General features: G+C 34.7%; 1 protein-coding gene across 3 annotated transcripts in view; it reads left to right on the top strand.

Annotated features, from left to right (window-relative positions):
• The window catches only part of spir (spire type actin nucleation factor), a 179,731-nt gene that overhangs the window by 119,985 nt on the left and 47,407 nt on the right, over positions 1-12,339 (top strand). For all 3 annotated transcript variants that reach the window (XM_073081023.1, XM_073081022.1, XM_073081021.1), the window contains exons 5-8: positions 2,690-2,896; positions 5,090-5,265; positions 5,621-5,684; positions 6,174-6,288. In XM_073081023.1, the coding sequence (XP_072937124.1) occupies positions 2,690-2,896; positions 5,090-5,265; positions 5,621-5,684; positions 6,174-6,288 (562 nt within the window). The remainder of the gene's footprint in view (positions 1-2,689; positions 2,897-5,089; positions 5,266-5,620; positions 5,685-6,173; positions 6,289-12,339) is intronic.

The raw sequence follows: 12,339 nt of genomic DNA, 5'->3' as shown, positions 1-12,339 counted from the left end.
ATTTGATTCTTACATTTGTAATGTATACTTATTATTACTTATCCTTAAGATATTTAACTAATCCACGCTGTATTTTCTATAAAAAATGTGTCTATGTAATATGTTACTCGGTACAGTAGCAAACTCTGTAATAAGACGCGGTAACGATAGTGCAGCGCATACTATCAAATAAATTATCGATACCGGAGACAGACACCTCGGTGTCTAAGTTGTTTCTCACTCGTCGGTGCTCCGTTAAAATATAGGTACAAGTGAGTACCTCCGGTTAGTAATTCATAAGTTTGTAACTATCGCTCGTAATTCAATGCTAGTTCCATATTTATTGATACGAGTAGATGGAGACAGGTGGTAATGACCGTAGCGGCGTAGTGATAATGTCTCGACATCGGTCTACCTGAAAATTGTGATGAAATGATCTTGTTTATAAAACATCTGGGATGGAATTCAGGTTCTCTTCTTTTTTTGATGTTACTAAATGTTTTACGTGTTTTACATTAATAATAAAACAACCTTTGTATTAAGGATATTATACAATTATTGATCAAAGATGGTATACTTGCTATGTCAGCAATTTATTCCCATCAGGCTTATGATCTGCGAGTCTTAAGTTCTTCTAAAGGTTTCGATAAATGAATTCCTACATGACATCTCCGAAGTTAAGTACGGCTCTATGTGAAGTTCTTCTCTATGTAAATGATGTTAATAAATGGGAATGGCCATTTAAAATTTGGTGCAATCAGGACAGGAAAGTCCTTTTGCAACTTGTATAAGAAATAATCTTTATGAACTAAATATATTAATGTTAAAATAATATGAGGGCGTTGCAATTTCATGCCAAATAAATCTTTACAAGTCCACTTATCATATCCCCACGTCATATTTCAGTGCTCGTGCCGTATTTTATAAAATATATTATCATATTAAAATAACTGATCTTAAAACGGTTTTTCGGAATCTGATTTATATGATGTAAGTTGGTTATTTATGTGCCCTTTTTATGTGCTAAATAGCGATTGTGAAACTGCCTGATACTTTCTTTTTTGGGAGCATTACATTAAAATACTTATCATAGCTGTTTGGAGTTTTTGGAAAGTCTGTAGAAGTTAAACTTTTGTGGTAATGCTACCGGCGCATACTTTTGAAGGATATTTAAGAGGGTTACATTTTGGAATGTTTGGAATGTTTTCACTATCTACCATAGATTAGTAAAGATTACTCACTCCTAACAAGAAATTGTACCCAGTTTTGAGAATTGAAATAGTTGCGTAAAAAAGTTTTGCCACGACTCCGTACTAAAATGTCCCTAATATATTTGAAATAATTATTTATTTATTATGTAAATTACGCAGTATTATTCAAAGCGGCGAAGTATCTTTACTAATCTATGCTATCTACCTATACAATTTAGTAGATAATAGCTGGTACTTGAAAGAAAGTATCTCACCTAATGGTTTGTACTCATAGTTGCTCATGGACATAATTAACAAATGAAATCGGAGTCCTACCGGGGGTTGACAGGCGCGTTGCTTATCCTGGTGAGTGAGTTAGAAATGTATCTACATTTACGGGAGAAATTCTAACTCAAGGGAGATCCCTTGCCACCCTTTAAATTACAGAACAACATCGTTTAATAGGTATTAGGTACTGGTATTGTAACACAGTTCCACCACAGTCCATAGAAAATATAATCTGTGGCCGGGTATGTCCACGTAACATTATAAATTGATATGTGGGTCTTACCCGTATATTTCTGTTATAATTTTTATATTTAGCAATGTTTTGCTTTCCAGCAGTCAAGTTTTAATTGGAATCGCACATTTCATAAGCATTCGCGAGAATAGCGTATTAAGCAACACAATGTAGAGGAAAGGCAGCGAATTAAAAACCTTGAGGTTTATTGTTATTTATGACACACTTTTAATTTTTTCATAAAATGTCGGTTTATTGTATCAAATATTTGATGATAATGTGGAATTGGGTAACAACTTGTTCGGTTATAACTTGTTACTAACAAGTAATAACCGAAGTTGTATTTGAAAGTTTCAAATGCAGAAGTCTCATTTCTACTCTAGGTACTGCTTTTCAGGGTCTTTCTTTATATGGCTTTATAAAGCTAAGGAATTTTGATTAATTTAAAAAAAGCACAACTCTTTATAGTTTGATTGCGATGGTAAGACTTAAGTCAATAAGGTTCACCGTCTCAGGCAGGTGATAGTGCGACAATACCTTTTTTTTTGTTTTTGTTTTCGAGGGGAAAACCTTCAAAAGGTACCCGACGACGTGGGAGCGACGCCGGGTTATGTGGGATTTTTACCGCACTAAAACCCCCCCGGTGGCCGTCCTCAGCGCTTGGTGGAGAACTCCGGGATCTCCGATGGAACACAACCGGAGTCCTCCGAGCGCGAAGCCCCGGTCGGGTTCTGCCCTGGGGGGAGCACTTTACGCTCCTCCCGCACACCTGATGTTTACGACGGCATGCGACCACACATGCCGCCGTCCTTCCCGGGGTTGTTCAGACGGTTAGCGACTAAAACCGATCAACGAAGACGGTCGCCGTATTTAGTATAATCGTATCTAATTCTCGTTGGTTTCATAAAATCTTTTATTTTACCCATACCTACGATACATTTCATTATACCTAATATATTTCTTGAAGAGTATTCTTAAAGTCTCCTATCTTTAATTCCAGCGCTGCGTATGGCACTGCGGCGGCGGCGGCGGTCGGCTCGCGCGCGAGGCGGCGGCGGCGCACTACCGCGCCGTGTGCCGCGCGCTGGTCGCGGAGGCGCTCGAGCTGGCCTCGTTCCTCGCAAGGGTCCGCGTCGGCGGCGCCCGGGACCTCGGCGCCGCTGAGGACTCCGCCACGCACCTCGACACGCTGCAGTTCTCCGACTGGGTATGTGTTGCTAACATTGTACTTAATATCAAAAACAATATGACTTCAGCATCAACATCAACCATCTGAAGAATGACTTTATTGCTAATTTTCATATTCATATTGCAAATGTACGTAACGTGTCCTTTCCATTGTAAATTATGCTTTAATCATTATGACGATTGCACACTATAGTAGAAACAATAAACCCAAGTAAATTTGAAGTAAAGTAATACTTATAATTAAATGTTATATTAGAACCATTAGATATGAAAGGTACTACACGATACGCAGTACAGAGAACGAAGTTTTTTTAAGAAACAACTCGACAACGTCGGTAGTAATCTCAAATTCAAAATAACTGTTGATTTTAACAAGTTTTAACACCAATTAATTAAAATTGCAACACCTACGTTATAACATATGATCTTAAGTATGAGTTTAACATAGAAATATTATTAAATTAATCAAAATTAAATCTTCGCAAAGTTTAAACTTACTTTAAAGAAAATTAAAACAGGTCTTCCCAGCAATTAATTAAAATCGCAACATATAACTTATACCGTAACCGAGTATGTGTATCTTAATTAAAAGACTTGCTATTTTTTGCACGAAGCACCGCCACTAATTCATTTAACACGACATCTTTATTAATACCGATGGTCGCATGTCGTCGGCCCGCTGGCTAATAAATATTTTGAAGTGCAATTTCCAATGCGCGTTTAGTTGTAAGTGGTTAATATTCAAACGGTTAGCTGTGGGCCCGTTGATATATTGGAGTAAGCCTGAGAATTAAGCTCGACCGCTGAAGTTTTGATTTTTTCAAACTTACATTTAAAAACGGATGTATGCATATTAGAAGTTTAAAATGTGTTACAGATTATTATCGATTTTTTTTTACAAACGGTCTACGCCCACCATAATGTTATCGACACAAACGAGCAAAAGCTTCCCTTCTATTCTACCTCAACTTTTTAAAAATTAAAACAAAATAATAGTTAGCAATTGCATATTATATTTGCTATTTAATTTCATATGAGAAATAAGTTGGCAAGTGCAAGTATGTATTCTAATAAGTGGCAATGAAGTTCCCGATAACTACATACGGGTGCACATAACTCAGTGAGATTTCGTGACTTGACTCACATTTAATGTTGCATAGTATTGCATTATAAATAAAGGCGATTAATATTAATATTCACCTTAGATTCCATGTGACCTAACCGGCTATCGTAGCCTTACTCGCAGACTAATGAAAGATGTAAATATTAATGGCGGACCGCTGTCTAGGCATTCAGTTGAATTAATTGGATTAGTGGGAAAGGAACCTGCGGGACCTTAGGCACTCGGTAATTAAATGGGCCTTGAAATAGTTTTATAATTAATTACAGTAGTGATCGGTATGTAGGTATCGTTGTCATACAAAAACGAGTACACAAATACCCAGGCCTAGAATTGAAATAAAGATATAGGTATCATTTAGATGTTTTCTGGCTCAATTTATGATAAAGATGAAATATTATGTTATTAGTACGTAAGATTGAAAAATGTACCTATATGGAGTTTAAAGTATGAATAAATCATAAAAAGTTGTATTTTTAATAAAAATCTTAAATTATTTTTGCTTGCGTTCGATTTGCTTCCACTTGGCATTTTTTTTACAATATTGTAGATTAGGCAAATGTTTGCGAAGGGTACATGTAAATATATATAGTTTAAGGAAACGATATTCTGTATTTAAAAACTTATAAATAATCGTTAATGCGCCCATTTCTTTTCATTTCATTTATATGGTACGTACCTAATAACAAAACATTTTTCACCACAACATTTCTGGAAGTTTGTTTTCATCAGCACTCATTCATCACCAATGTGAAAAATAAAGTTTATTAATAACCAAATTTCTTGGTCATAGTCTAACCGAAGGATTTGGAGAGCGCTACAAGTACGTAAAATAGATGTTGAAAGAACATTTGCGTGTCGCTTTTAGTGCTGCAAGCGTTAAAACAGCCTTCGTGAAGGACTTAAAGGCTTATTTTGATAAACTATTGCATGCTGACTATATTTATGACGTTGAAAAGTTAATAAGTTTGTAATTTATAATATTAGGAATAGCGTCTTTATGCGTTTTTGCTGTTCGTAGTATTACATTCTCCTACAGTTTTGTTAATAGCAATGTTGTCGCGAGAATAATTGCTATGAATATTTTTCCAGGCGCGATTCTGGATGCAAGTGATCGGTGAACTTCGTATGGGGGTGAAACTCAAGAAGGTGAACTATTCAAGGACGCCGATAGAGTATGAAATGACGCCGTATGAAATACTAATGGACGACATCCGGTCAAGGCGGTATACGCTTCGGAAGGTCGATGGAGCGATGATACCTCACAGGTAAAGTGTGAAGATTTATTTGCAATAGTAGTTCATTTGGTTTAATTTTAAGATCAATAGTAAACTTGTTAGATGTGTGAAGTATATTGCAGCAAATTAATTATTATTGGTTTAACTAGTTATCAAATAATACTATAAGTTAAAATTGCTACTTGTATAAATCATATAATTCTCCCAAATTTCTTAAAGGTTTATTTTGTTATATGTTAAAATCGAAACTAAAATTATGATTTAAGAAGGATGGTTTCGGATGCTTTTAGACTACTGATGATGGTAGCAAAATATCAAAATGCCGTTGAAGCATCTGAACATATAGTGGTTATACAGATAAAAAATATGTTTATTTTATTTGCAGTGTAAAGAAGGACGCACACGCTATGATACTCGAATTTATTAGAAGTAGACCTCCACTCAAAAAGGTATGTACATTTCTGTTCTTATTTCGTACTTAAAGTAGATACACTTATCAACTTCCTAGTGATGATGACCACGGGCATACTGTTACCACTGAGTTGGGACCCTTCATATAAATAACTATACCTTACAAAACAATACAGCTACAATACAATACCTTTTAAACTCAAATAAAACTCTCAAGAATATGCTATTAGAATGTAATAATTAGTGTGACTGTGGTGTTTCTGGAGTTGAAGCATAAAGGGTTCCAAAATCTTCAAAAATTATGATGAAATCCATCATAATTTTTGAAGATTTTGGATCCCATCCCATCCCGTCCTCTACCAGAAGAAAGTAAATGTACAAAAAAATATTTAGAACGACAAAAGTTGCCGAGGAGTGACTTGCCCATAATTTCCATAGCGCCTGGATGACTGAGTCCAGCGTAGCAAGTAAATCATTAGCAGTCTATTTGCATAGTTCACATTGTAACATTGTTCCCTGGTCCCCAGGCGTCGGAGCGCAAGTTGCCGCCGCCGCGGCGCGAGGTGACGCCGCGCGAGCAGCTGCTGGCCTCCATCCAGGTCGGCCGCCAGCTGCGGCCCACGCCATACTCGAGACGATATTGTGAGTACCGCGCTGTATTGCTTATTTATTATGTTTTTCTTACAAACTACGATGCACCGGAGAGGTCTATCTATGCAGGTATGCCTGCGCATGTACAGCGGACCGTGTGTGCGTTTTTTGAACCTTTGCAGGCGAACAGCCCAAGATTGAAAATCAATATTTTCGTGTGCCACCGTACGGTGCGTCATAGTCTTCAATCGATGTCCTTGCAAATAAAACTGAACACCGTACAGTACACGAACGTCCCATACATGCTACGAACGGACCAGTAAATAGGTAAACTTGTGCAGGTAAACCGTACGTATGGTAGACCGTAGCGTATATGGCTTACATTACATGTACTAATAAATTTGTTCTTTAATTCACAGGAATATAATATAAATACCATGTAAGGATTCAATTAGTCCTATAATGTTAACTAAAATATTTTAAAGTTTTCTAAAATATATGACAAATGACTGTTGGTGAGGTCAAAAAGTTATGGTGGGTTGATGTTACAAAAAATAAGAAAAGTTCTGTTTGTACGAATTTACAATATTAGTACGGGGGGGCTGCTAAGTATTATCTAGCTAGGTTTGAATTTCGCCAAGGGTTGTTACTGTTTAGAGTAGAAAAATCAATTTTAATTTTCTGGTAGAGCCGGCGAGAAACATTTAAATTTTGTTTTCTTGAATAATAAGAATGGCTAGCTTATGAATTAATGAGTGAGATTCAAATTTACATAAACATAACGCGCTAGTGGATCTTAGAAATGTATGAGACTCAAAGTTTCCAACTTTCCCAGACTTGTTCCATCCTATATAATACTGAATGTGTTATTCCTTATGTTACAGATTCCAAAATCCATCCCGACATCCCTCCCCTAATTCCCGAAATCGATAAATTGAACAGTGTTTTTCAATAAATAAATTATTTGTAAAATCTTATCTGTAATTATACAACTGTGGCCACCGGTGTCTGTGTTTTGATTTGTTTTCGACAGGTATTTTATCATAGATAAAAAATAAATAGTTATGGTTTAAAAACTAAAAACCGTGCTAAAATCGCACAAGGAAAATTTACGTTACTACGTGAAAATTTAGTTACGCACGTTAATCCTGATTCCTGACGATCCTGATGAGGAGAATGAGATAAAATTATTTAAATCGTGTATTGTCATCGATACTTGATAATTGTTCAAAACTTTAAATTAATTGGACCGTTAAAAGTGCGTAAAAACCGAGTTCAAAGATTCCGGTACATATATACATACAGGTCAAGCTAATAAAAGTGTGGTAATAATTAGTGGTTGTCTATGGTTTTCGCCTACTTGTCTATGGTTTTCGCTTAACAGGCTAGGTCAGGTACAATAGCGTTTACAATATTAGAATAGCTAATATTTTATGGAAGTACTTTTCTGCACTAGATTCCGACAACCTCCGACAGAGCTCCAATATCGTTGGCAGCAAGTGCGGTAGATGGCGTTGCTGATAGCACATAATACAGATACTTCATATAATATTTCAACAATGTTGTACTTACCATACCATGATAACCAATATTATCTTTGTTGGTTTATAAAAAAATAATTAGGTTATTGCTTAACACTAACCATAAATACTTCATACATTACGAATACTTTTTTTTAATTTTTATTTATGTGCGGTATAAATATCATAGCTTTGTGCTGATTGGTATTGTTAAAAATGGTGTTTAAAAAGAGTTTTACTAACAAACATTATAATTACGGTGATGTAACAAGTTATTACATCTACATTTAGAATATAAATGAAAATGTAAATCTTTTACAATATCAGTTTGAAATTTTCTGCGTCCGTTAGGTCCACGACTCTTTCTTTTGGTCTAGAAACGTAAAAAACGGTGATGCAATTGAAACTTGCTGTAAATCAAAGATGAGATATAAAATAGATGGGAAATTATATACCTACTTGTGGAAATATTTTTCACCAAATTCACATACCCATAGTTATTTTATTACAATAAAGTAGTGGATAGTAAAAGATCCTAATTAGACGCGACTTTCAGCTATACACTTAATGTATGAAAATTGTTTTGTATTAATTTTAGTGTGTTAAAAAACCAATTTCAAGGAAGTTCGCAAACTATATTATGATTAAGTAAACATTTAAAACTGATCGCTACAAGGCATAGGTAGTTCTCCATACCTGACGAGGTCTGCAGCGTCTCCTTACTGCTACAATGTGGATTGGTGCGGAAAGATTGGGTGTCCTACAATTACATTTCATAATGACGTTCTGTTTTGTATTTCTTCTATGGCCGATACAGTTTTGATAACGACTCGCACGTAAACTGAATAGAGATGCACGGTTTGAGTTTTTACAAACCGTTTAAATGCTTTCCACGCTTCGTGCATTTGTACCGAATTTAGTTTTGGCGAGCGGCTCTTTTATATTTTAAGAGTAATTTATATGTGAGACGCTTTAACGGACTTCAAAAAGAAGGAGGTTGAATTTTTGGTGTGTATTTCTTGTATATTATAAATTTACTGTAATTTACGTTATTTAGAGCAAATTTGGAGTAAAAATATGTTAAAATTATATCCAACATTTTTTCAACGTTCGTATTTTACAGTGATTCTTGCATTGTAGCACTTTGTCCATTTTGTAGCACATTTAATTTTGACACTTTTGAGCGCCAACCCCTACGTCCAGTATTTATACGCCGATCTCTAGACACGGCGTCTATTATTTAACTGATCTTTGAGATATTACTAAGATTTGCATAATTATTTTGTTCTTTGAAAATGCCAGGAGACAAATGTTGGTCCCATATTATAAATACAGGAAAAAGTCGCAAAGGTTACTGCCACTATAAAGTGTAATTCTATGGTATCCTAACTAATAACATTAATAACGAAAGTGAGTTTGTTTGTTTGTTTGCTACGCTTTGTTTGCTACGACTGTCTTGAAATCTTGTACACACGTTGTCAGGGGGCCAGAATAAGACCTAAGGTAAGTTTTATTACAAAAGAAAGTATTGTTCCAAGGGGTCATCTTTTGACATCGAGCTCTGACGGCGAGTGATACCGCGGGTAAAAGCTAGTCTCTGAATATATTTAAATCACACGTCTATTACGCCACAAGTGTACAGACAGGTGTACTGCTTCAATGAATTATAATTCTGTGGTGCATGCTAGTTTTAAATTAGTTGTGTATTTTAAGCAAAAACCAGCTACGACATACAACGAGTTATGTTAAATGTAAGTAAATGCTGATCAGAGATTTTAGTTTATGCTTAGATAGTTAGTAAGGTAAGATTTGATCAAAAATATCAATTAGTATTGTTGATCGAAGGAGGTAAGTCTACATACCTACAAATTAATATTTAAGTGTTAGTTCAGAAAAACTTTTATACTAAATTTTGACACTGCTTGAAATGTAAGTAAGACACATTGTTTGGAGGCACAAGATTATTGTAGGCGATTATCTTCGAATCAAACTCAAATAAAATTTATTTGTGTAATAATATATGCTTCTGCAGACATATTCTCAATAGGTACATGGGTAAAACCGGGCTAATATCCTATTAGTATATTCACTAAGTTCAGAAGTAGGTTACAGCCAGCGGCATACTCAAAGCCGTTATTTATCATAATGTCCCACGAGTCACGACTGAGGTTGGAATGTTACGCAATGTCGGTTATTTGTCTATCCCGGAGTCTACACTCGAGAACTCGATATTAATAATTTAGAGCACTTACGACTTGTAATATTGGCAGTATTTGCTGTTATTGTGATGGGAATACGAATAATAGATAGACGCTTTCTAAATTCATGTCCCTTGAGTAATGTTCTCTATGCTGCGATGGCTTAAATATACAGACAAAAACGTTAAACAGATGTCCTTTATAATTTTTAAATTTATATAAGTAGGGATCGGACTTAAAACCTTGTATGTGGTGGCTGGGCCGTTACCAAATAACGTAAGATAAAGAAACATTTAATTGAGATAAAGTTAAAAATACAATTCCTATTTTTATCAGATGCACGTAAACCAAATTCGTTGTGAAAAACGGATGGACAGACACACTAGTGATCCTATAAGGGTTACATATTTTGTTCTTTTATTCGGACAGAACCCTAAAATAACTTATCTATGTATATTGGCCCATGTGCTATTATTTATAACGATGTTCATGGTTGTACTGATCCTTAGGTATTTGGCTAGATTCCCAGTGCCCTTGGCGCTGTCGTTATGTATTATTCCAATTTGGGGCATTGTAATAACTCTCGTAATTGTATTGTCCACTTCCGCATTTCGATTTACCATTGCTTTTTAGATTTGATTTTAAGGGCTTAAGGGGTGATTGCCGTCCATAGGTAATTGGCGTATGCCTAAGGCCGAGCACAGATGAGTGCTAAGAATAATTGAGTACTAAGTTACAACGCGTTCTATAAGTCTGCCCTACTTTACTCAAATATCGGAATCAAATATTCTATGTTTCTAAATTTGTATAAAAAATGGAATCTGCTTTTTACTATCTTCGAAAATGATAATTTAAAATGTTATTGTAATTTTATGTGTAAAAGAATTTCTTATAATTTTAATTTTATACAATTACAAAATTAAAATTAAAATATTTATACGAATAGATATTTGTATAATCTTAAATTTCACTTCAATTGTTAAATAAGAGTTCGCAAGCGAAAGTTGTCTAAAGTGGCCACTGTTCGTTACGTAAGAGATATTTCCCGACTCCCAGATGTCTAGGTCACAGCGAGACCTGAGTATCGATCTGAACTTGGGAACTTGCGTAGTTGGATTCAAGTATCGTCAGCGGATTTATGTAATCGCTACTGTCTAAGACGGATTTATCTTATTGTTTCTTAATATCAATTGATGTTTAAAACGATTTTACTGTTTTAAAAGTAAGTACTTGAATTGGGAGTATGTTGTGTTGTGTTTCGATTAATGATTTTAATTTTTACGTTTCTGTTTGACTATGAAGCTTAGATTATGAAGGCTTATACATTATGAAGGATTTTCAGAAAAATCAAAAATATTATCATCGTTGCAATATATAAAATTGATGAGAATAATGGTAATGATAATTAATTTACTTATATTAACGATGGTTTATCACTTAGATCACAAAACATGATTTCGTAAACTTTTTAAAACCCCATGGAAATATCGGACATGCAGTTATTATGATGACGTTTTCCTTTACCGTTACAACAACCGTTACTTATTTTAAAATTACTCGTGTGGTCGCAATATACTGTTGTGGATTACCTCAAATTGAATTGTGGACTGAATAATGAGTGGCTGTAAAACATATCACTGAATTAAGGCAGTATTGAAATAATACCTAGTTTTGGGCTCAAAAATTAGCGTGAAAATGTAATAACCTTCATATACACAAATAAAGTAATTTGATATCACAGTAAAGTGACAGCAAAGGTAATATGTTAAACCGCCACTGTTTCTCAACATACATATACTTGCATATTTTTTCTTAAATACTTTTCATTTCGCAGTAGGCCAGCATTTCTTTGCTATTCTTTTTTTTGCGGCTTTTAATTTGCACGTATTCAAAACGTGTGATTTCAACTCTGTATTGTGCTGAATAATTGTGATGTGGACCACAATGGCGCGAAAAGTGAGAAATAAAGAAAAACGCGCGTTGCATAAACTGGTCTATCGGTCTGAGGTTCAATAACTTTTCTTGAATAATTTACCAACATCTTTAAATTTAATGTTTTACTGAAGAATACGGTAATTATATTGCAACCAATTTCTCGAGTAGATTAAAAAGGTGTTACTGAAATGGCAGCTTAACCTTAAAAGCGATACTTCTATTTTAATTATTATTTAGCATGCACGATCCTAAGACGATAAAAATACAATTATCGAAATATTTCAAAATTCTAATTATAACATCTTTCAAAACGTTCATTTCTATAGCCATTGTTCTATGCCTATTTCAGATAGAAAAAATGCAATAAATTTACGATATTACGTCATTTAAATGAACAATAGTCAGTCAGAATGTTGCATTAAAATTTTATTGTTGTGATCTTGCTTGTA

This window comes from Epargyreus clarus, unplaced genomic scaffold (genome assembly GCF_041222505.1).
Source record: "Epargyreus clarus isolate Ecla_fem2 unplaced genomic scaffold, WU_Ecla_fem_2.2 ptg000015l, whole genome shotgun sequence".
NCBI classification, from domain to species: domain Eukaryota; kingdom Metazoa; phylum Arthropoda; class Insecta; order Lepidoptera; family Hesperiidae; genus Epargyreus; species Epargyreus clarus.
The sequence above is the reverse complement of the archived record's forward strand: the minus strand, read 5'-3'. Positions and strand labels throughout refer to the sequence as shown.